Source organism: Ursus maritimus, unplaced genomic scaffold, assembly GCF_017311325.1.
Source record: "Ursus maritimus isolate PB19 unplaced genomic scaffold, ASM1731132v1 scaffold_24, whole genome shotgun sequence".
Lineage (NCBI taxonomy): Eukaryota > Metazoa > Chordata > Mammalia > Carnivora > Ursidae > Ursus > Ursus maritimus.
This window is the reverse complement of record NW_024424897.1, coordinates 21409818-21434955: the sequence shown is the minus strand read 5'-3', so window position 1 is coordinate 21434955 and position 25138 is coordinate 21409818. Positions and strand designations below refer to the sequence as shown.

Here is a 25138-nt window from a genome sequence, read left to right as displayed (position 1 = left end):
TTTGTTCTGTGTTCTCCCTTACACATACGGTAAGTGGCAAATTTAAAAACAAAACCCTAGGATAGGCTACTTGGTGCCTGGTGTCTAAATGAATAAAACCTTATAGTTGAAAAGACCTTAGAGGTCATCTAGTCTGACCCCTAATACGTGATTTCCCCTTGACGACATTCCAGACAAATGAAGTCCAGCTTTTGCTTCAACGCTTCGTTTTTCTCTATGCATTTTTTCCTAAATGTTAGAAAATCCTTCCTCACTGATAAAATCTAACTTCTTGTAACTCCAACCATTGGTTCTTGGTTTGCCTTCCAGGATGATGAAAAAAAGATCAATTCTTCCTGTTTCTCATTGTCTCTCGAATAGTTAGATTGCTGTGGCTATCTCAAATCTTCTCTTCATGGTAAACATTCAGAGAGCTTACACTTATTCCTCAAAAGCAAGGATTTTGAGTTTTTCAGTTCCCTCTGAGTGAACAAGTTGCTCATGTTCATTTAAAAATTGAACCCAGACCAAACAACTGAAAGGTAAAGTGGCAGATTATCACTTTCCTTATTTAGACACTAAACTGGGCAGCTTCATTTGCATCAATTTACCTTGTGATAGAAAAGATCCTCCAGATCTTTCTTTGTAACACTTACTAAATCATACATCCTCCATTTTGAATTCAGGCAGCTGGGTTTTGGAGCTGGATTTACAAGTTGTCACATTAGGCGCTTGTTTAACCACTTGAGATCTTTCTGGATCCTGAATCTATCCATGAAAACATTCAGAATGCCTTCTAGTTTCATACTGTCTGTAAATTTGGTAAACATCAGATCTTCAGCCATGCAACTTGTAAAAATGCTACACAGGACAGAATCCTGTGCTATGCAATAGTGACCTTTCTGTTTGATATATATTATGAATGTGCACTCCTGTAGGTTCACTAATAACTTAGCTCATGCCTTTTGAATGTACTTACGGTCCAAAGAAAATACACTTTTCTTTCCCATTGCTGACAATGTCTTGCCAAAATCAAAGCATTCCCCTCATCTGTCTGGTAACCCTTAAATCATGTCAGGATATTGAACCAACGCAGGTTTCTATGATCATCTCTTTTAAAATCGGTTCCAAAATCTTGGTTAAGTCTAGCATCATACCAGCACTTGGGGAGAGGTGATAGCTGGAGTGGGAAGATACAAGAAGGAAGAGAACATGAGCAAACATGGTAGTGCTGCAACACTAAGTCCTCGAGCTTCACTGCAGACAACTGGTTTCTCCTTCACTCTTTAGCTTCAAATGGGCTGCTGTGGCAAATCTGATGGAGCACAACAGCTTTAGAGGTTTACCTTCACTCGTGATTTTACCAAGCAAACGAACGCAGTAAAATGATCTGCTTCAAACGTAGGCAGAAACGAGAAACGGAAATAGAAAACTATTAAACAGCCCCAGTGCCGCAGCGAAGCTGTGACAGGTGGGCGCCTTCCACTCGGAAGGCCCAAAATGGCTGGGCGAGAAATCGGAGGCGGTAGCCGTAGCTCAGCTACCCTCGCCGGGGGCCCACCCAAGGGAAAACAGGGGTCGCGGCACGCCCCCCGTACGTCACCGGTTACGTAATCCCGCTCGCCTGCAAACGTGCCGCAGGGCGGCCGCCCCGGTCCTAGCCCCTCCCCCTGAAAAGCGCGGCGGCCTGTGTCGCACGTGAAGCATGCTGGGACTAGCTCTCGAGCCTCCCGGCAGCCCCTGCGACGGGCGCGGTACGTAAGGAGCTGGCCGGCGGCTGCCGTTCTCCGTAAGATGGCGGATCGGCGGCGGCAGCGCGCTTCGCAGGACACGGAGGACGAGGAGTCTGGTGCTTCGGGCTCAGACAGCGGCGGCTCCCCGGCGCGGGGCGGCGGGAGCTGCAGCGGTAGCGCCGGAGGCGGTGGCAGCGGCTCTCTGCCTTCCCAGCGCGGAGGCCGAGCTGGGGCCCTTCATTTGCGGCGGGTGGAGAGCGGGGGCGCTAAGAGCGCCGAGGAGTCGGAATGTGTGAGTGCGCGGGGGTGGGGCGGGCCGGGGGGCGGGGTGTAGGTGGTGATGGGAGGCTGGGAGTTGATGGTAGATGCTCGGGCATATTGTGTTAGAGAAGAGAGCTATCCTAGTGCATTGTGTATCCGGAGCCCCAAGGGAGGAGGAGGTGTTAGGGGTTTCTGGGGGAAGGGCAGAGCCGCTGCACATGAAAAGCGGATGTTTAGTCAGAAATTGGGACTGGAAGTGGAGAGACCGGACCTCCCTTGGTTGCTACTTGTTAAAGATGTACCTTTCTTCATTTCCCTTTTCGACCTTTTCGTGTTGAGTCTTCAGCTCCCCGCCCTTTGGAAATCACGGAACTAACCCATGTCATCTTCTTTCCTTCAGGAGAGTGAAGATGGCATCGAGGGCGATGGTGAGTAGCATCATGACAAGTTTTTTGACCGGAAACTCAGATCACCTATTTCCACCAATTGACATCCTCTCAGATTGTTAAGGATTTGGGGGAGGGTGCCACAAAGTGGCTTTTTGAAGCACAGTGCTTACAAGTTTAGGTTTTAGCAGTATGATCTTAGGCCCATCACGCTTTGACCGTTTCCCATTTGTAAACGGGGACTATAATTTTATCTCTCTGATAGATTGATGTCAGAATTGAATGAGAGTTTTAGCTTGACTTAAAAAGCAATCGGGAAATGTATTTATAATTTCTGTTTATTTTTTTTTCTTTACATATTTCTGTTTTCTTTCAGCTGTTCTGTCGGATTATGAAAGTGCAGAAGACTCTGAAGTGAGTGTGATAGGTTCTTTTTTTCTGTGGCATATATGTTGGAAATATTTAAATATGTTTTAAAAACATGGACACACTTGTGGTTCAAAAGTACCATGACCTACTCTCTTGTGCATTCTTCATTTATGCTTTTCAGAAACTGTTGTAAAAGGTCTTGTTTACTTAGGGTGAGGGAAGTTTGGTGCATGCCTCATCACGTTTCATGTGTTAACATTGTTAGTAGTTGGCTTTTCACCCTGTCTGAAGAAAGTAAAGGTTCTAAATAGGATGAGAACATCCTGAAGCCCTTCACAGGATGACAGTTTCTTTTATGCTGCCTTGGGAATGAAAGCAGCTAGTTGGATACTTTTTTCAAGTGTATCTAAAAACCTTAAAAGGGCAGGATTCTGAGTGGTTTGTATCACAAACATCCCTCAGTTTATAGGGAGTTTTCTCGCTCTTAAATTCAGGAGAAAATTTCCATAAGCTAAGCTTTTGTGGCCTTACTTGTTTTGGTTGGATGAACTACTAGAGATGCTATGAGAATGGCTGTTTGTTTCCTGGGGTTGTTAAATAGTCTTGAGTTCTGGAATTTGGGTCATGGGGTTATGGACAGGAGGAATTGGATTATGGATCAAAGGTTCATTCTATAAATTTTATAGAACTGTTGCTATGTATTAGACTTCCATTAAGTCCTAAAGATCCAACAGTGAACACTATACTAAAACATCTGTCTTTAGAAATGACTTAGGAAGTCGGATAAATATGCAGGCAGTCATAGGACGTGGTGACAACTGCTGGGGATAGGGTTAAGTAGGGTATTAAGGGCTGGGTACCGAATCCATCTTGAGCAGTCCGGAAAGAGTAAGTTGGAGTTAATCAGGCCATGTTTTAGGCAGAGGGAACAACAGCTGTGAAAGCCCAGACACAGGAGAGAAGACTGATTATTTGGAAACTTGAAAGTAGTTTGGTGTGGCTGGAACATTGTTGAAACAAGACGGATACCAGAAATAGAGGCAAATTAGTGAACAGGGGTCATATCATGAAGGGGTTTACTTGTTCCTTTTCTTCATTATGTACCTGCTGTGTGCCAGGAGTTGTACTAGGCACTGGAATAAAAGACAGACATGGTTCTGCCCCACTGAAATTTACATTTTGGGGGAAAACAGACAAAGTAATTATAGTCATGTTTGGTAAGTGTCACAATATCAGAAGCATAGGGTGTTTTGGGAGCACATGGCAGGAGCAGCCGACTAACTGTTTGGAAATGCTTAGAGGATGAGATGTTAAAATAGGGACTTGAAGGGGGAGTGGGAGTGAGCCAGGGAAAGTATTCTAAGCAGAGGGAACACTGTCTGAGAAGAAGGTCTTGAAGGGGTGGACTGCATGACAAGTTGGAGGATATGAAAAGTTTAGTGTAACTGGTGCTAAGTGATGAGTCTGAGTCCAAATTTTAAAATACCTTGTGAACCCAATTAAAATGTATTTGGATTTTACTCTAAGGAGTGAGAAAGCATTACAGGGTTTTAAACAAGTGTGTGATATGGATTAGACTTAAATATTAAAGATTTGTCAGATCCAAAGAACACCTGCTTTCCAGTTGTCCAGTTCTACTGAAATAAAGTCTTGCAAAGAGAGGGAAGACTCAGACGTTATATGTTAACAAGATCCCAGATTGATGTTTATGCACAGTAAAATTTGAGAATTATAATTTTATAACACTTTGTCTACGATGATAGTTGATTTGAGGGGAGTAAGATTGGAGGCAGGAAACCTAGTTAAAGCTATTGTGGAAGTCTAGGCAAGCAGTAAGTGCGCCCTGGAGTGGAGTAGTAGCAGTGAAAGCCGAAGTGGACAGAATTGAAAGTTATTTAGGTTACGGAATTCACAGAGTGTGGTGATTAATGAGTTGCCTTATTTTCTCTGAAGTCAGTGATGAAGTTATCTACTAAGAGTAAAAGGGAGATAAGAGGTTTTGGGTTGAGGAATGTTTACAGTAGTCACTAGAGAATGGAAACCTTGGAAAGATTGTCAGGCAGTATAGAGTGTTCGGTGAGGTTTGGTGATTGTGAATTTATAGCATCTTACCATTATGTAAATGAGTTTGGATGTTATCCTAAATAACAAGGAAAGAAGGCTACTGAAGGCTTAAGTATGGAAGATGAGACTTGGGACAGGGAGAGCTGTTAAGAGGTTGTTAGGATAGGGGCACCTGGGTGGCTCAGTCATTAAGCGTCTGTCTTTGGCTCAGGTCATGATCCCAGTGTCCTGGGATTGACCCCGCATCCGCTGGGAGCCTGCTTCTTCCTCTCCCGCTCCCCCTGCTTGTGTTCCCTCTCTCGCTGACTCTCTCTGTGTCAAATAAATAAATAAAATCTTAAAAAAAGGTTGTTAGGATAAGCCAAGAAATGTGATTGGTGCCCTAGAGAAGGGACATGGGAGTGGGACTCAGATTCGAGAGATGTTTAGGTGGTACTAACAGAACTTCTTAATTGATTGAATGTGGAGTGTGATTTAAGGAATCAAAAGGATGCCCAAGTTGATGAATGATGCTATTCACTAAGAATGGGACACAGGGAGATTTCAGGAGGGACACTGATGGGTTAAGTTTTGGATGTTTTGAAATCGAAGGATGTGTGGGACTTTGAAATGGCAATATATAGTACATATCGTCTGAAAATAAAGAGGGAGGTCTCGTTCTACTCTGTCCAGTTGCAAAGCCACATTTTAAGTACTCAATAGCCATGTGTGGCTAGTGGCTGCTGTATTGGACAGCAGTGGTCCAGATTAGAGAAAAAGACCTGGTGTCCTGACTTTCATAGTAATGTATTGCTTGCATTTTTCTTGGTTACTAACTATATACCTAGACACTACAGTTTAGTCTTGCCTGTGAAAATTTGATCTGTCTCTTAGTCTGCTGGTTAGTTTTTAATCCCTTTCTTTTCCATACAGTTTATCTGTTGGAAAGATTTTGATAATTGCTCACTCAACATGTTCCCTCTGTCCTTTGTATTTCCTGCAAATTGGTATTTCCAGATTCCTGGAAAGACAACATGAACCAAAGATTTTATCTTGAACAAAACTGACTGATAATCACTTAGTTTCTTTCCCTTATAGGTCACTTGCCGTTTTTGTCTAGATATTCCCAGTATATTTTCTTTAAGGTCCAATAATTATATTAGGATTTGTCTTGGTGGTGTTTGTTCTGGGTCAGTGTTCGAAGTTATGAGATGTGCTTATGTCATGGAACTCCAGTCCAAGTATTTTATGCCTGTCTTCAGTATTTGACCCTTTCTTTCTAATCCTTTTTTCTTCATTTCTTGATTTTTAAAATATTTTTAAATATTTAGAAGTCAGAGATGAAGTTCTCTGCAAAGTGTAAAAGGGAGATGAGAGGTTTAATGAGGTGACACTTTTTTTTTCACTTAAGGTGCTATTACTGTGTTTATTCACTCTTATATTCCTTCTAGTTTTAGACTTTGTATTTGAAATGACTTTTCTCATTTCATTTTTGAGTTTTTCTAATTCTGATTGATGTTCTTTCATGCCTTACATAATTTTCTTAATGTCTTTTTAGCTCATTTTGAAGTAGGAGCCACAATTTTTATATGACACAAGCCTGTCTTTCTGGCATGGTTTCTTTATAGGAATGCTTTTCTACTTATTTTGTCTTTCTCATAGTAAGTTTATATGGGATTTGACCTCTGTATTTTTCTGTTACTGATTTTTATGTAAAATTAGTTTTCCTGATCTGTTAGGAGGTGTAGCTCAGTAGCTTTTTGTAACTTCATAGAGCTCTTTCTTCTGTTGTTTTCCTGTAGTCGTGCAAAAAAAAAAAAAAAAAAGCGTGAAAAGAAAACATGGTGGCTTGCTTTCTGAGATTTCCTGCTTTTGTTCCCTTCCCTAACTTGTTTTGTAGCTTCTCTTCATTCCTTTTGCTCCTCTTCTGCTCAATTTGATTCTCCTCTCAAGTTTTTCTTTGGTGTGGGACCCTATCTAGAAGGGAGCCCTGTACTAGGTCAGTTGCAAGATTTCAGGGGGATAGACAGCTCTAGATCTTTCAGAGCTTCTTACTGGAGGACTCTCACATTCAAATGCTATTGGAGATAGTCAGATCCGTCCTAGTTGCAACTCTTGTTCTCAGTTTAGCTTTCTGTTAAATACCTGTTGATTAGTTCGGGGTTCGCCTGTTCTTAGTTCTATTTACTACTCGGCTCTCTTGAGTACGGACATTACTGTGATGCAGGTCTTATGGCTCTTGTTACTTTATTCCTGTGCTCTCGTTTTTTTGGGGTCAAGGGGATACTTTGTAACCTAGTTTTGTTGTAAATGTTGTTGTAAAAGGGTTTAAATTAGGACTGTGGTTTTGCTGTCAAGAAGTCCTCATTTCGGGGCGCCTGGGTGGCGCAGTCCTTAAGCGTCTGCCTTCGGCTCAGGGCGTGATCCTGGCATTCTGGGATCGAGCCCCGCATCAGGCTCCTCTGCTGGGAGCCTGCTTCTTCCTCTCTCACTCCCCCTGCTTGTGTTCCCTCTCTCGCTGGCTGTCTCTCTCTCAAATAAATAAATAAAATCTTAAAAAAAAAAAAAAAAAAAAACTTAAAAAAAAAAAAAAAAAAAAAGTCCTCATTTCATGTGGAGATTTGAAGGGACCAAAAACTGTGCTGCTGCCATTTTCCCAGAATCTTCCAAGAGGAGTTTTTAAAGAAATTTGACTGTGAAAAGGAGGCTAGAGAGATGGTAGCTGAAAAAAAGACTATGAGGTCAAGAGAAGTTTTGGTGGTTTTTTTTTTTTTTTTTTTTTTAAGATTTTATTTATTTATTCGACAGAAATAGAGACAGCCAGAGAGAGAGGGAACACAAGCAGGGGGAGTGGGAGAGGAAGAAGCAGGCTCATAGCGGAGGAGCCTGATGTGGGGCTCGATCCCATAACGCCGGGATCACGCCCTGAGCCGAAGGCAGACGCTTAACCGCTGTGCCACCCAGGCGCCCCATGGTGGTTATTTTTTTCATGTTGGAGAATCAAGTATGGTTAAAAATTGAAGGAAGGAGTAGAAAGGGAAAGAAAAGAGAGGTAGTAGATGATAAGTGTACTGGGGTCCTTGATTGACTGTATGAGAGGAAATAGGAACCAGCCAAGGGAAAAATCTTCGTTGTAATTATAGAGAGGTAGGAAGGAAAGGTGTGGGGGGAGGAAACTGCCATTCTTTTCTTCATTTTGTTTTCCTTATGAAATAGAAGGAAAGACATTGAGTAGGGAGGTTATTGGGGGGGGTCAGGGGAGGAATTGTCAGACTAAAGGAGGTTTAAGTAGTTGAGGTTGGAGGTGGCACTGATGTGTGAAGTTATATGATTTTTTTTTTTTTTAAAGATATTATTTATTTATTTGACAGAGATAGAGACAGCCAGCGAGAGAGGGAACACAAGCAGGGGGAGTGGGAGAGGAAGAAGCAGGCTCATAGCGGAGGAACCTGATGTGGGGCTCGATCCCGTAATGCCGGGATCACGCCCTGAGCCGAAGGCAGACGCTTAACCGCTGTGCCACCCAGGCGCCCCATGATTTTTTTTTTTAAACCCCTTCATTGATGATTAATAGTCTGGTTGTAGACTTAGAAAAAGGCAGACATTTGAGTTAATCTAGACCTGGGCACAGGGGAGTGGCAAGGGACTTGGTGATTCTAATCTAGTAGTGATTGAAATGAGTGGGCCATGGAGACTAAAGAGAGAGGAAAGTGTGGAAAAAAGACTGATTGATAGGGAGAAGATGGAAGGGTCAAAGGAATAGGTATCTTAAGTTGGAGATGAGAGGGTAAGCGAATAAGTAAGAATAGGAGTAAAAGGGTTTTTGGTTTTTTTGTTTGTTTGTTTTAAACTGAACTCTAGGGACGCCTGGGTGGCTTGGTCGGTTAAGGGTCTGCCTTCAGCTCAGGTCATGATCTCTGGGGTCCTGGGATCAAGCCACAAGTCGGGCTCCCTGTTCAGTGGGGAACCTCCCTCCCTCTGGTGCTCCCCCTGCTTCTGCTCTCTCGCTGTCAAATAAATAAATAAATAAATAAATAAATAAATAGAATCTTTAAAAAATAGAATAAGATAAAAAAATAAACTACTCTCCCAACATGGGCTTCAAACTCACGAACCCAAGATCAGTCAAGAGTCGCTTGCTCTACAGGCGGAGGCAGCCAGGTGCCCTTACGCAGGTTTTTAAAAAAACACTCTATTGAGATATTTACATACCATACATTCTTTAAAATGTAGAATTCTGCAGGTTTTTTGTATATACACAGATATATGCAACTATTACCACGATTACTTTCAGAACATTTTCATTACCTTTGGAAAGAAACCTTGTACCCTTTAGCTGTTATTCCCCACTGCCCCTCAGTTCCTCCATCCTCATCTCTGGTCCCTAAGCAATCACACATCTACTTTTTGTGTCTAGGAATTTTCCTATCCTGGCCTTTCATTTTAATGGAATCATAACATATGGACTTTTGTGACTGGCTTCTTTCACTTAGCATTATGTTTTCACAGTTTTCATCCATTTTGTACCATATATCCGTACTTATTTCCTGAGTAACATTCCATTGTATGAGTATACCACATTTTGTTTATCCATTCATTCATTGATGGACATTTGGGTTTCTGTTTTTTGTATTATGAATTTTATATTATGAATAATGGTGCTATAAACATTAGTGTACAATTTTTTTGTGTGGATGTATGTTTTCATTTCTCTTGGTTGTGTACCTAGGAATGGAGTGCTGAGTCATATGGTAACTGTGGGTTTTGGGTTGTTTTTTTTTTTTTAATCTTTCTTTTCCCCAAAGATTAGTTGTTATTTATTTATTTAAGAGAGAGAGAGAGAGCAAGTGGGCAAGCATGAGCAGGGGGAGGGGCAGAGGAAGAGGGACAAGCAGACTCCCCACCAAGCTGGGAGCCTGAAGCAGGACCTGATCCCAGGATCACTACCTGAGCCGAAGTCAGATGCCTAATCCACTGAGCTACCCAGGTGCCCCCTGATAACTATGTTTAATCGTCTGAGGAACTGCCCAGCTGTTTTCCAAAGCAGATGCACCATTTTACATTCCCAACAGCAATATATGGAAATTGCAATTTCTTCACTTACTCACCATTATGTAATTGTCTTGCCTCGACTTTTTGATTCTAGCCATCCTAGTAGGTGTGAAATGGTGCCTCATTTTGATTTGCAGTTCCCTGATGACTAATGATGTTGAGCATTTTTCCTTGTGTTTATTGGCCATTTGTGTATCTTGAAAAAAATGCCTATTCAGATACTTTCTCCATTTTTTAATTGTCTTTTTATCGAGTTGTAAGAATTCTTTATAAAATATTCTAGGTAAAAGTTCCTTATCAGATACATGATTTGCAAATCTTCTTTTCCCATTCTGTGGGTATTCTTTTTACTTTCTTGATGGTGTCAGGTTTCAATTTTGATAAAGTCTCATATATCTGTTTTTTTTTCTTTTTGCTTTTGATGTCCTATCTAAGAAGGCTTTGCTGAGTCCATGCCAAAACCAGAGTTATGAAGATTAACTCCTATGTTTTCTTGTGAGAGTTCTATAGTTTTAACTCTTATATTTAGGTTTTTGATCCATTTTGAGTTAAATTTTTTCTAAGATTTCATGAGAAAGAGAAAAAGAGCACAAGTGGGAGAAGGGTCAGAGGGAGAGGGAGAAGCAGACTCCCTGCTGAGCAGGGAGCCTAACAGGGGGCTCTATCCCAGGACCCTGGTGTCATGACCTGAGCTGAAGGCAGACACTTAACCGACTGAGCCACCCAGGTGCCCCTAATTTATTTATTTTTATATATGTATTTATTTGAGAGAGAGGTGTGTGCATGCGTGCACAAGTGGGGAGGGACAGAGGGGGAGAGAGTTTTTTTTGAGATTTTATTTATTTATTTGACAGAGCACACGCAAGCAGGGGAAAATGGGGAGCAGCAGGTAGAGGCAGAGGGAGAGGGAGAAGCAAGCTCCACGCTGAGCAGGGAGCCTGATACTGGGCTTGATCCCAGGACCCTGGGATCATGACCTGAGCTGAAGGCAAACGCTTAACTGACTGAGCCACCCAGGCGCCCCAGGGAGAGAGGCGTAAGCAGACTCCTCACAGAGCATGGAGCCCGATGTGGGGCTCAGTCTCACAACCCTGAGATCACCACCTGAGCCAAAACCAAGAGTTAGACACTTACCTGACTGCACCACCATTTTTTTAGTTAATTTTTGCATATGGGGTGAGGTAAGGGTCTAAGTTCAGTTTTTTGCATATGGCAGTTTTGATCAAAGTAGTATTTAAGAGATTTAAAGAGGAGCAGGTTTACTTTTTTAAAAAATGTATGGCATAAAAATGAACTGTATAGGGGTGCCTGGGTGTCACAGTTCAGTTAAGTGTCCCAACTCTTGGTTTCGGCTTGGGTGGTAATCTCAGGGTTGTGAGATGGAGCCCCACATTGGGCTCCATGCTCAGTATGGAGTCTGATTTAGATTCTTTCTCCCTCTCCCTGTCCCTCCTGCTTGTGCTTTCTCTCTCTCTCAAATAAATAAATCTTTATAAATAAGTAAAATGTATAGGAGGGGCTTCTGGTTGACTCAGTTGGCAGAGCATGCCACTCTTGATCTGAGGGTCGTGAGTCAAGCCCCATGTTGGGTGTGGAGCCAACTTAAAAAAAAAAAAAAAGTATAGCAGTTCCAGATATGACTTGTCTGGACTGTGGCCATGGAAACAGATGCCTGTAGCAGAGGTGAAGACTGAGCACCTTGTCAGTCTTCCAAGTCAGTGGCAGGGTAGGCTGACACAGCATAGAGGTATGGCTAGGTGATAGGAGCTTCACGGGAGTAGGAGTTCAAAGTGAGGCTGGAGAGCTTAGATCTGGAAGAGATACTGAGAAATGAGGAAGATGACAACTCTACCTAATACTCTGAGATAGGTAGGGAGTGAAAGAATGAGCTAAAACCTCTGTGTGAGAATGCTACCAGGGAAGTAGTTCCTTTAGGGGAGAGCTAGACTTCAGAGTTGGGAAGAGCATTCACTGAAGGTAAAATCAGCAGTAGGGGAGTTTGTCTCTGGAAAAGGATTTTGCTGTCAGCCCTTAGCCAAAGCAGTGTGATCCCGGGGTAGCACCTTTTTGGTTAGACCAGATTTTGACTCTAATTTGGAGTCTCCTCAGCATTATGCTGTTTGTATCTTTCTGTCCTGCCCTGGAAATAAAACTAGTTTCTCATTTGGAATAAAAGAGTTGCCTCATTTGACATTCCACCATGGATTGGAGGGGGGTAGAGCATAAAACAGAGTTCTCTCATTAATCATGCTAATACTGTTTTAAGATGTTTGAATCAGTCTCTGTGTGTGTATGTGTGTTTGGTGGGGACTGATGAATTAAGGTCGTATATACATATTGAACGAGACTCTTGGAATTTCTGTTTCAGAATGTGCAGGGAACATAGGATCAGGGAAAGAACTGAAGGATTACCACCCACCCATCCCCGTATCAAGAGGAGGGGTAACTTCTTGTGACTGAGGGGACATGGGAAGAATTAAGGGTACTTGGTTATTAAAGAGCTATGGGTAGGGGCACCTGGGTGGCTTAGTCGGTTAAGCATCTGCCTTCGGCTCAGGTCATGATCGAGTGCCACATCCGGCTCCCTGCTCAGTGGGGAATCCACTTGTCCCTCTCCCTCTGCCCTTCATCCCTTGTGTTCTCTCTCTTGCTTGCTCTGCTCTCTCTCAAATAAATAAATAAAATCTTAAAAAAAAAAAAAAAAAGGCTATGGGTAAAGGCTTAATCCTTATAGTGTGGGTGTGGTTTCCCTCGGTTTTGGTCTTCCTCACATTGTGAGCTTCACAATAGTATCACCTCTCTGAGAGTCCTCACCCAGAACACTTAGATACCTGGATGCTGAGCAGGGAAGAGGAGTTAATTGGCTTGTCTGGGCCAGTTGGGCAGACCTCACTGTTTGAAGAAAGGGCAGAAACTTAGAGCTTGAGAGCTTCTTGCTTCATCAGGAATCTCACAGCGGGACTCTGATCACATTCCTGACGTTAGGCTGGGTCTGGAGTTATGAGAGGCTCTGGTGCAGGTCAAGTGTCAGACGCAGTAGGAGAATAAGACCAGCGTGTACATTATCTACCAGTTGACAGAGGGGTATTGGCACCCTGACCTGTTAACCCCACAATGGGGACTAACCCAACTTTCCTTGAACCCATTTCTTTGTCTTCAGGTTTCTGAACCTCCTACACCCCCCAGCCTGTAGCTCTGCCCCCTGAGGTCCAGATCCTGAGAGGACTGTGAGATGAGAGTATTCTAAAGCCAGTTCACTCAGCATGAACTGTAGTTACTCTTTTCCCTGCCTAGAACTAGCCACACAGCTATTATCTGACCCTTTCTGGTGGCCCCTATTCAGAAGATAGCCCAAGGACGTTCCTCTGTATGAATAGACCCAGCAGTTTCTCTGTCAAGAGCAAGATTATCTAATATTCATGTGGCAGGAGAGGGAAGGTGATTGTAGAGAGGCGAGAGAGCACTTGGGGTTAGTTTTCGTTTCTAAAATGCGATGGTCATACAAGTTCACCAAAGTTTTCTAAATCAAAATTTTATAATTATATAATTCTGGACAGAGTTGTTGGCTAAGGGGATCTCAATCTCATGCTACAGAAAATTGAGTATTTGTATCATAGATATAAAAAATGTAAGCCACTTTTTCCCAATCTGAGGGTAAATAGTGCCTTGAGAAATTATAGTGTTATTACAAAGAGTTTGCAAGTTCACTAGTTCAGCTTATATTATTTATAGACTAAATCTGTATCTTCCACCTTTATGCACTACTGTTTTTGAATATATATAAATAAAATGTTAATTTATTTTGAAGTATTATTGAACGTATAGTAGTAGTTCGTCATACATTTTTTTCAGTCTGAATATATTATACTGAGCTATTGTCTAATGGAGATCCATGAAAATTTTAGAAGCTAAAAAGAGGTCCACATAATCTAAAAGGTTGAGAATCTGCTCTAAGCCATTTTGAGATGAGAGAATTCACAGTTTGAGTTAGAGTGTAATTTTTAGGCCCTGCATGTTTAAGAAACAATCCATGAAGATAGAAATCATCAACAAAGATTAGTCTCCCTCTGTATGCTAGGCGGTTTAAAACCTCCCTTTCATATCTCCTGGGCTCCTTCCGCAGAGGCTACCACCGTTAACATTTCCTTGCATGTCTTCCTGGAAAACTTAGGATCTGTATAAACGTATATATGTGTATTTCTTTTATTGTGCTCTTTTTTTTAAGTGCCCTGTCCTCTAGAGATTTTATTTATTTTTATATATATATATATATATATATTTTTTTTTTAAAGATTTTATTTATTTATGTGACAGAGAGACAGCCAGCGAGAGAGGGAACACAGCAGGGGGAGTGGGAGAGGAAGAAGCAGGCTCCCAGCGGAGGAGCCTGATGTGGGACTCGATCCCAGATCGCCAGGATCATGCCCTGAGCCGAAGGCAGACGCTTTAACGACTGCGCTACCCAGGCGCCCCTATTTTTATATATTTATTTTTAAAGATTTTTATTTATTTCAGAGAGAGAGAGAGAGCACGCACAAGCTGGGGAGACAGGCAGAGGGAGACGGAGAAGGAGACACACTGCTGAGCAAGGAGCCCGATGTGGGGCTTGATCCTAGAACCCTGAGATCAGGACCTGAGCTGAAGGCAGACACTTAACCAACTGAGCCACCCAGGCACCCCCTAGAAATTTTAATAAGAGTATTGATATGTTTGCTTTTAATTCTTACATTATAGTAAAAGTTCATTAGAAAATGTTTACCTAAAGAATGGGGGAAAAAACACCATTTCCAACTGACAGGGTAACTTTTTTCAGGGTGAGGAAGGGGAATACAGTGAAGAGGAAAACTCCAAAGTAGAGCTGAAATCAGAAGCCAATGATGCTGCTAATTCTTCAGCAAAAGAAGAGAAGGGAGAAGAAAAGCCTGACACCAAAGGCACTGTGACTGGAGAGAGGCAGAGTGGGGATGGACAGGTCAGTGTCCACCAAAGACCTCCATTTTGGGGGTCAGAATAAGGGCTCTTAACCTTGGAGAGAATAAGGAGCCCTTTATCTGTCCTCTAGGAGAGTACAGAACCTGTGGAGAACAAAGTGGGTAAAAAGGGTCCTAAGCATTTGGATGATGATGAAGATCGGGCATACATACCCCGGAAAGGGCTCTTCTTTGAGCATGATCTTCGAGGGCAAACGCAGGAAGAGGAAGTCAGGTAACAGCCTCTTGTTGCTGCTGTTGAGTACGTATTCAGTGCTTGCTACAGGCCAGGCGCTTTGCTGATTTACTGCTCACAGTACTTTAAGGTTATTATGATTGTCCCTTTTGTACAAATGAGGAAGGTGAGGCTGAGGCTATTTGGTAACTCTTGGTGGAGGAGCTTGGATCCAGACTCACACTTTCACTGCCTTCCTTAGTCTGAGGCTCACCTCAGGGACATGAAGTACTTGTGTATGCTGCCTTACAGGCGAGAGACGTTTCCACGGTGCTGAGTAGTTGGAAGTAAAGTCTTTCCTTGTTTCTGTGCCTGTTCCATTTGAGCCCATCAGGCCCTGAGATGCTGTGATTCACTCTTGGTTTTGTATGATCTGTCTGGGAAGATGGGGAGACCGGCGAAATTTCTCTGCCCAGCCCTCTTTTTTTTTTTTTTTTTTTTTTTGGTGAACATCTTTATTTGGCAGAGTCTGCCAACCTAAGATACTTTTTCCTGGTTTTATCCAGACCCAAGGGGCGTCAGCGAAAGCTGTGGAAGGATGAGGGTCGCTGGGAGCATGACAAATTCCGGGAAGACGAACAAGCTCCAAAGTCCCGACAGGAGCTCATTGCCCTTTATGGCTATGACATCCGCTCAGCTCACAATCCTGACGACATCAAACCCCGAAGAATCCGGAAACCCAGGTGAGAAAATTTTGGAGTTTACACTGTTTATATTTGTAGAGAGAGGTCTGCTTTTTTAAATGCCATACCAGTCTGTAGTTCAGTGGATGAGGACTATGGGAAGTCTCCCTGACCCTCAGTTTATATCTCTAGTGGTCTCTTTTGTTGTTTCTTTTCTTAAGACTTTTGCCGTTTCATTTATTCAGGTTTGGGAGTCCTCCACAAAGAGATCCAAACTGGATTGTTGAGCGGCCAAACAAGTCCCATCGCCACCAGGGTCCTGGGGGCACCCTACCACCAAGGACATTTATCAACAGGAATGCTGCAGGGACTGGCCGAATGTCTGCTCCCAGGAATTACTCTCGATCTGGGGGCTTCAAGGAAGGTCGTGCTGGTTTTAGGCCTGTGGACGCTGGTGGGCAGCACGGTGGCCGGTCTGGTGAGACTGTTAAACATGAAAACAGTTACCGATCACGGCGCCTCGAGCAGACTCCTGTGAGGGACCCATCTCCAGAAGCTGATGCTCCAGTGCTGGGCAGTCCCGAGAAGGAAGAGGCGGCCTCAGAGGTACCAGCCGCTGCTCCCGACACTGCACCACCGGCCCCTGACAGGCCTGTTGAGAAGAAATCCTACTCCCGGGCAAGAAGAACCAGAATCAAAGCTGGAGATGCAGTCAAGGTTGCAGAGGACGTGCCCCCTCCACCTGAAGGGTTGAACCCGGCACCTCAAGTCCCAGAAACGACCCCTCCTCCACCTGCTAAGACTGGAAGCTGGGAGGCTCCAGTGGATTCTACTACAAGTGGACTTGAGCAAGATGTGGCACAACTAAATATAACCGAACAGAACTGGAGTCCAGGGCAGCCTTCATTCCTGCAGCCACGTGAGCTTCGGGGTAGGTCCCTTAGGGTCAGTGACTAGCTTTTTTCCCTGTGCATCATTGGGTTTGTGGGCATGGGATTTAGGCCTCAGGGGTATGGGATCTGACAAATATCTTTGTTTTCATTAACTGAAAGAAACAGATGGATTCATAGGTATATTCATCCAAAGACCTCGGAGAAGTATTTTGTTTGTTTTAAAGATTTATTTATTTATTTGAGAAAGAGAATGAGAGAGCACGAGAGAGGTGAGGGTCAGAGGGAAAAGCAGACCCCCGCTGAGCAGGGAGCCTGATATGGGACTCGATTCTGGGACCCCAGGATCATGACCGGAGCCGAAGGCAGTCGCCTAACCAACTGAGCCACCCAGGTGCCCCCAAAGACCTCAGAGAAGTTTTATCTGTTACCCAAGACTACCCGTACTACTTTGCCTACTGTTGCCTAACTGACTATCAGTATTGAGCTCCTCATGCAGAATCTTTTACCCGTTCTCTGTAGGAAAAGTTGGGAGAAGGTGGCAGTGTTCTTATTATATGAGCTAATGGTTAAATGTTTGGAGGTAGAAACTTATTCATTTGAACTTGGATGAGAGTTGTCTAGTCTCTTTGAAAGGAAAGCCTAATTTCCTTAATGTAGAGCTAGGCTGCCCAATAAAACTTTCTGTAGTGTAAAAAGTTTTTGAATACTTGTGATGTGACCAGAGTGACTGAGGAACTGAACTTTTAATTTTAATTAATTGAAATTTAAATAAGCACATGTGGCTACTGGATATTACTTTGGACAGCATAGTTCTAGAAACTAGAACATATCTACCACTGCTCTTCCCCATCTGTCTTTGTCTCCCTCCAATCAGGTAGATCAAAGGGTCTTTCCTTAGTTTCTGAGATCTGATTTGAACTTAAAGATTGGAAATCCTCATTTGGACTGGGAGTTTCAGCATCCTTCTCGGGTATGCATGATTTTTGAATGCCAAAAACCATTGTAGCCTGAACTGGACCTATACCCTTCTACTGGTATCTTATTACCACTGGAAGATAGTCTCTAAAATACCCTTTTTTTTTGTCCTGAGTCATTTTCAGCCAGAGGGGAGTATCTTCCCAAACTTCCAGCCTTCTACTCTGTGGCCAGGAATAATTGGGCAGATTCACAGACTGTCCAGTTGTTGCTCAGAAACTTTAGGGCTCAGATTTTTTGATATGTTTGATAATGGACTGTACTGATTATAACCTCCCAGGGATTCTGTACAGGGAAGTATTTGGTGGGAAAATTGCATTTTCTCATTGAAGTTTTTGTTTTTGTTTTTGTTTTTTTGTCTTTTTTTTGTTTTTCCTTCACATTCAGAGGCTTTATTGCTGTGTTAAGGCTGCAAACAGTGGGGGCAAATTTCTGAATGCTGGTATCGATAGGAAGCAGATATAGTTTAAAAGGAATTTTGTCAGTTTAAAAAGAAGAAAGCAATTCTCCATGTTGGATTCTTAAACTTGTCATTTTCTTGATGTTCTCTTTAGTCCCACTCATATTTATTTGCTTTGTAGCCGTGACTTTTTTTGCTGTATCACAGGTATGCCCAACCACATACACATGGGAGCAGGACCTCCACCTCAGTTTAACCGGATGGAAGAAATGGTACAGAAAGGGAAAGGGAGCAGTTGGGGGAGGGGTCTGCATGCAACCCCTGTTCGTTGTTTAAACTAAGATAAGGTCTTGGGAGTCCATGTTCCACTGATTTACCCATATTTCTTTTAATTTGGCTCTCCAGAAAGGGTAGCAAGGCCTAGGTTCAGATCTTGAGGTTTCTCATTGGTTTTTCAATTCATTTTGCAAATATTCTTTTCCTTTCTTTTCTTTTTTCTTTTCTTTCCTTTTTCTTTCTCCCGTTCCCTCTCCCTCTCCCTCTCAAGAGAGTGCAGGGCAGGGAGGGTCATAGAGGGAGAGGGAGAAAGAGAGCCTAAGTAGTTCTCCATGTTCAGCTCAGCGCAGAGCCCGACATGGGGCTCGATCTCATGACCTTGAGATCATGACGTGAGCCGAAATCAAGAGTCGGATGTTTAACGGACTGAGCCCAGGCACCCCTACTCTTTTTTTTTTTTTCACGTTTTTTTTTTTTCTTTATTTAATCTCTATACCCCATGTGGGGCTCAAACAACCCCGAGATGAAGAGTTGTGTGTTCTTCTGACTGAACCAGTCAGGCACCCGTCATTTTGCAAATACTGTTTAAACACATGCCACGTATCAAGTGTGTGTTTTGTAGCACCTAAAGGAGGGTGGGACTTGATAGGAGAGTCAGCCCTCTGGGAGTCTTTTTGCTCAGACCTCTTTATTTCAGGGTGTCCAGGGTGGGCGAGCCAAACGCTATTCATCTCAGCGGCAAAGACCCGTGCCAGAGCCCCCTGCCCCTCCTGTGCACATCAGTATCATGGAAGGACATTACTATGATCCACGTGAGTTTTTTCTTATTGTTGCGGCACCTTCTCGGCAGCATGAAGTGAACTAAGAGACCAGCCTCTTGCCTCCTGAATTTTCCTTCTGACTTCTCACAGTGGTTATCAAACATTGGCTGGCTTCTGTTTTCTTCACATGGAAAATTGAGAACATCTTTTAAAGGGTTTGGGGGACAAGGAGATTTGTCCATGTGCTATGAAGAGTGAGGGTTTACGAGAGTCCCAATGTGATATCTTACAGTGCAGTTCCAGGGACCAATCTATACCCATGGTGACAACCCTGCCCCACTGCCTCCTCAGGGCATGATTGTGCAGCCAGAAATGCACCTTCCCCACCCAGGTAAGCTCTGCACCTCTGCTTTTATGCTTCCAGTACGTGAGGATATGTGTTGGGGGCTTCACAAACTCTATCCTCCTGAGCTCTGTGCTGCTCGTTCACAAGGCTGGCCACCTTCGCTGCTTGCGCAACAAACTCGTCTTGGGTCCATCCCGAGGCCTTCCATCCTCAGTCTGTGCTGAGCAGGGCAGCCAAGCCATCGCATGGAATGGTGTCGTCCCGTATTCAGTTTCTGTTTTCCTCTTCCTGTCCAGGTTTACATCCCCACCAGACACCGGCACCTCTGCCCAATCCGGGTCTCTATGCCCCACCAGTGTCCATGTCTCCGGGACAGCCGCCACCGCAGCAGCTGCTTGCTCCTGCTTACTTTTCTGCCCCAGGCGTCATGAACTTTGGTAACCCCAGTTACCCTTATGCTCCAGGGGCACTGCCTCCCCCACCGCCTCCTCATCTGTATCCTAATACACAGGTGAGATGGCTAATGAGCAGATTTTTCTAGGTACACATCCCTCAAATCAGACAAGGATGTGGTATGGGGAGAATCTTAAGGAATTTGAGAGAACATTTCAGTGCCACTGATTTTGCATGTGGCTCCAGGATGCCTCTTGGTGGTCAGGAGCTGGAAATGCAGCTTATGTAATGCCCGTCATCTATTTATTCTCTTCTTTCTTTTCTTTTCTTTTCTTTCTTTCGATTTTATTTATTTATTTGACAGAGAGAGAGACAGCCAGCGAGAGAGGGAACACAAGCAGGGGGAGTGGGAGAGGAAGAAGCAGGCTCCTAGTGGAGGAGCCTGATGTGGGGCTCGATCCCAGAACGCTGGGATCACGCCCTGAGCCGAAGGCAGACGCTTAATGACTGTGCCACCCAGGCGCCCCATTTTTTTTTTTTTTTTAAGATTTTTTTTATTTGAGAGAGAGGAGAGAGCAAGCATGCAAGTGTGAGCAGGGGGGAGGGGCAGAGGGAGAAGAAGGCTCTTGGGACTCGATCCCAGGCCCCTGGGCAGATGTTTAACAGACTGAGCCACTCAGGCGCCCTCTTCTGTTTCTTTAATGGTGTTTCATTCAAGTATTTTGGTATGTCTTGTGGCTGTCTCTGCTGTTTATTCAGTTGAGTAAAGAAGCTGTATTCTCCTCCTTACCCTCCCTGTACTGCTTCACTCCCAACAGGTTGACACCATCTGGTATATGAGGTGTCACCACTGAGCTCAGCCCCTTCCATTTTTCAGTTGATGGTAGGAATTAGAGAAAGCTAAGTAGTACTTTGAAGAAGTAGGAACCACAACATAATTAGGTTATAGTAAGGCAGAAATGAATAATCACTTGTTTAAAGGGGGTTAGCTTAGAGATTTATAAAATTCCTCAGTACTTTTTTTTTTTTTTAAGATTTTATTTATTTATGTGACAGAGAGACAGCCAGCGAGAGAGGGAACACAGCAGAGGAGAGGGAAAGGAAGAAGCAGGCTCCCAGCCGAGGAGCCTGATGTGGGACTCAATCCTGGAACTCCAGGATCACGCCCTGAGCCAAAGGCAGACGCTTAACGACTGCGCTACCCAGGCGCCCAAAATTCCTCAGTACCTTTATTTTTGTGCCTGAATAATGTTTCCTGTTCATCATAGGTGAATTTATCTCTAACTTTTTCTTCTGCCTTATTTTGGGGTCCCAGGCCCCATCACAGGTATATGGAGGAGTGACCTACTATAACCCCGCCCAGCAGCAGGTGCAGCCAAAGCCCTCCCCACCCCGGAGGACTCCTCAGCCAGTCACCATCAAACCCCCACCACCTGAGGTATGAGAGTCCCACCATCAGTGGGCTTTTCTTTCCCCTAGAAGATTTCTCTCCTTTTCTGGGTGTGTCTCCATGGTTGGTTGGTTGGTTGTTTTAATGACTGGTAACAAATTCTAACTTTGTTATTTCAGGTTGTAAGCAGGGGTTCCAGTTAATATGAGTTTCTAAATATTTTAAATCAAACATCATATAAAAGTAAGTATATAATGTACTATAATTCTTATAAATTCTTAAAACTAAGGCTCATGCTTACTTGCTTAACAGTCCCCTAATTAATGCTTTAAGTTGTAATCATGAGATATCTTTCGGGGAGGCTTACAGGGGTCTCAAAATTTGCCAGCTGCTTTGTTTTGCGAATGCATTGAGCAGAGTTGAAGCAGAAAGCATTGTTAACTTGGCAGAATTTCATGAAGTTCTGCTGCAAGGAAAAAATGCAGGAGGGTATTCTTTTTTTAAGGAGAGGGGAAATCTAAATTTGAGGTGTTTGCAACAGAGCCAATTTTAAAGGTCACGGAGAAGGACCATGGGGGTTCTGTTGTTGTTTTGTTAGGGACTTTATTTTAAAACATATTATTTAGAAATGTGGCATTTTGAAAACAGCTTGTAAATGCCCAGAAGGTCCATTAATGCTTTGATGATTCTTCCCTTTTCCCCACTTCTGTCAGAGAACCCAGGAAAGAAGAGAAATACAACTGGCTGTTTACTACCAGGAGGGCTTCAAAGATATAAGGTGGCTCCTACCAGCAAGCAGCTGAATGAGGAGGACCCCTGCCCTCCTCTGAGGACAGGCTCTGTTGGAGAAAGGGACAAACAAGTGGACTTCCTCCCATCTCCACTCTTTACTTGAGTTGGCTGTGCTCAGAGGAGCAGAGATCCAGTCAGCTCAGGCTTCTGGCTCTACATCTAGAAGCCTGTGTCTTTTACTCTTCTTCACTTTTTCCTGGGAAATTCAAATGTCTTCTCCCAGGGAAGCTCCTTCCTGTTCAGTTTGTTTCCTAGGATGTTCGTTTTTAAAGCCTGGCTTGCTATTCTTAAATTAATATTCTTTTAGTTTCTTTCTCTCTCTGCCTTTAAATGAGACAGGTTCATTCTTCTGATTTTATAGCTCCTCTGGTTTCCCTTTTGGATTTTCCCTGCATCCCAGATAATTGAAATTTTACCAGCCAGTTTTCCTCCACCAAGCCTGCAAAGAGGTGGCCTTTCATTTTTGGCTGGCCTTTGTTATTGTATACTTGGATTCTCTTAATTCCTCTAACCCGTGGAAGCAGAACCATCCACAGAGTGTCTCATTGTGGAGAAAAGCTCAAAGTGTATGGTAGGAGCCCTTCCTCCTGATTTCGATTTTCAGGAATCTGAGCCTGTGTCAGTCCCTCTACTGTGGTAGGTGTCAGTCCTGTACTTGAGGGCAAAGTCTCTACACCGGGGAGAGGTGGCAAACCAGATGCTTTTGTGAGAAAGGGAACGTGGAGTAAGCCTTTGCACCTTAGGGGTCTGTATTCACATAGTCCTCAGGGCTCAGTCTTTGAGGTAAGTGGAATTAGAGGGCCCTGCTTCTCTTCTTTCCATCCCTCCTGCCATACCCCCTTTCCAGTTGCTGTGGACCAATGCATCTCTCTAGAGGCAGATACTGTCCAGCAAGCAGTCTACCTTGTACATTGCGGTCGCTCTTCTCCATGTCTTTCCTGCTTCAGGTGTTTTAGATGTTACTACCTGATTTTCCCCAAGTTCTGCTCCTGTCCCTGCAAACAGAAGATACTACATCTGGGCTTCAGGCCTAAGGAAACCAGTCACTTTCGGGGCAAGGGCTCCTCCCTCTTTTCCTCCCTATCCACGGCGCTGAACCACTCCCCTGCTGCCTCTGCAGGAGATCCCTGTTGCTGCAGCACTTGCGTCTGCCAGGAGTAACTTGGCCACCATCCCCGTCCTACAGAACCTGAGGGAGATGGTGGTGGCTGTGTCTCCCCAAGTAATGTCACTGTTTCTATTCCTTCTCTCCAGCAGCTGATCTAACCACTCTTGAGTCACAGGTGTGGGGTGGGGAGTGGGGAGAGGCACTCAAGCTGTAAACCCCAAGGAGGAAATAACTAAGAGATTCTTCCAGGGGTGGCTGGTTGTTGTGCCTTTTGTAGGCTGTCCCCTTTGCCTTAAACCTGAAGATGTCTCCTCAAGCCTGTGGGCAGCATGCCCAGATTCCCAGACCTTAAGACACTGTGACAGTTGTCTCTGTTGGTCCACTGTGTTTCGTTGCAAGAATTTCTCCATGTGTGGTGGTGGTGTTGTTGTTTGTTACTATTTTAAAGGGTGCACATTTGTGATCAGCATTGTGACTTGGAGATAATAAAATCTAGACTGTAAACTTGGCCCGTTTGCCAGTGTTTTGCGTGAGTCTTGATTTAGGAGGGATAGGAGAGGACTTGCTGATTCCCCAGAGCCACAGTCACAACTCGAGCCAACTCAAGACTTGTGAAATGGAAGCCCTGAGAGGTGAGGAGCCCACAGGCGTGTCTGTAGTCCCCATTAGTTATCTTATCCTAACCCCATTGCCACATAGAACCAGGATACCATGCAGTCCCTTAGCTTGGAAGTGTCAGGGACAGAAAAACTAATGAACTGTAGCCATCCTTTTCGCCTTTGTTAGTGTTTGGCAGGTGGGTTTCCCAGTGTAATGTGCCCAGTGTTAGTACAGCTGTCCCGGGTCTTAGATGAGGGGGAGGCACAGGTAGTTAGCTTTCTTCTTGAAAAGTCAAGACACTGGCACTGAAGTACCAAGAACCACAGCCTAAGAGGGAGGCTTCTCTCAATCTTCGTCAAGGTAAAGGAGCAATTTAGACCCTCAGCTGTGGCTTATGTGGCCAGTTACCAAGGCCACTGGGCCCCTGATGTACGCAGGTCAATCCCTAGCTTTGAAGTGACTGTTTTCTTCCAGATCCTGGGTGGGGTGGGAGTTTACTACAGAGGTTGATCTCAGCGTGGGGGAGCAATGGATTTAATGTGGAGCTGCTGGCATCTCTTCTTGTCTACCACAAATCCTTGTACACTGGGGGCGTGGACTTCATAGGACACCTTAAAACAGTTGGGACTCCCCCTACATCCCTTGGTGCTGCTGCTTGAGCTGGGGGACCATGACTCTTCTAACCCCTATTATTAATTCCTCTTAATGTCCGTTTGCTTTCCTCCTCCCCCACACGGTGATGGGTAACTATGGGCCTGATCTCCTGGGGTCATGCAAAGAATGCCAGCCAGTCTTGGGGGTAGGTTACCAGCAGGAAGAATGACTCTTAAGATGCTTCCCCCCTCACCCCTGCCTCTTGATTCTCCGGTCCTGCAGTTAGATCCCATTGCTCTCTGTTGCCCTGGTAACGAGCTCAGTGAGAAGAAACTCAAGCTCAGCAAAGCCCCCAGGTTGCCTGCCCTACCAGCCTGCCTCTTGGTGGGCAGAAAGGGAGTATAAAGGGCAGACAGATCAGCTTAGGTAGCCTTGCCCCATCCCCTTCTAGGGGCTGGGCTCAAAGTTGTTTTGCCACCATCTCCTCACAGTTGTTAATCATACCACTCTCCCACCACTTCTTCCATGCCTGCCCCCCTCCTCTGTGGGGTCAACACACAGGCCTGCTACCATGTGGGTGACCCAGAACAGGATTTGACAACCTCAAATCCTGAAGTTGTCACCCAGCATTGGCAGCCCATTAGGGTTGTATTGTCGCTCTGGGGCAGTGATTCTCAACCCAGTGTATTTGAATCACTTGGGGATCCTTTACGTGTCGTCCTTGCACAGGGACCAAGCTAATCTCTATATAGTTCCAATTTTAGTATAAGTGCTGCTAAAGCGAGCACCACCTGGGGATCTTTTAAAAAATACTAGAAACCTTGGCCTCACCTCAAACATTTAATTGATGTAGAGTGTGGCCTAGGCATCAGTATTTCTGAGAAGTTCCCCTGGATTCCAATGTGTACTTGGGGCGAGAACCACTGTTCTAGGAGGCCATGACTCAATGCTGGCTTTCC

The 25138-nt window shown here is 44.3% G+C and overlaps 1 protein-coding gene and 1 pseudogene across 1 annotated transcript; one reads left to right on the top strand and one right to left on the bottom strand.

The window, feature by feature from the left end:
• Positions 1-1711: 1711 nt before the first annotated feature.
• Positions 1712-23493, top strand: CASC3 (CASC3 exon junction complex subunit). The gene is made up of 14 exons (XM_040640671.1): positions 1712-2004; positions 2374-2401; positions 2736-2773; positions 14637-14795; positions 14886-15028; positions 15535-15711; positions 15897-16582; positions 18127-18191; positions 18893-19007; positions 19249-19347; positions 19599-19813; positions 21011-21133; positions 21265-21328; positions 21799-23493. The coding sequence occupies exons 1-13, from the start codon at positions 1774-1776 to the stop codon at positions 21286-21288; spliced, it is 2103 nt and encodes a 700-aa protein (XP_040496605.1). The 5' UTR covers positions 1712-1773; the 3' UTR covers positions 21289-21328; positions 21799-23493.
• Positions 23494-24870: 1377 nt separating this feature from the next.
• Positions 24871-24967, bottom strand: LOC121105125 (annotated as a pseudogene).
• Positions 24968-25138: the final 171 nt, after the last annotated feature.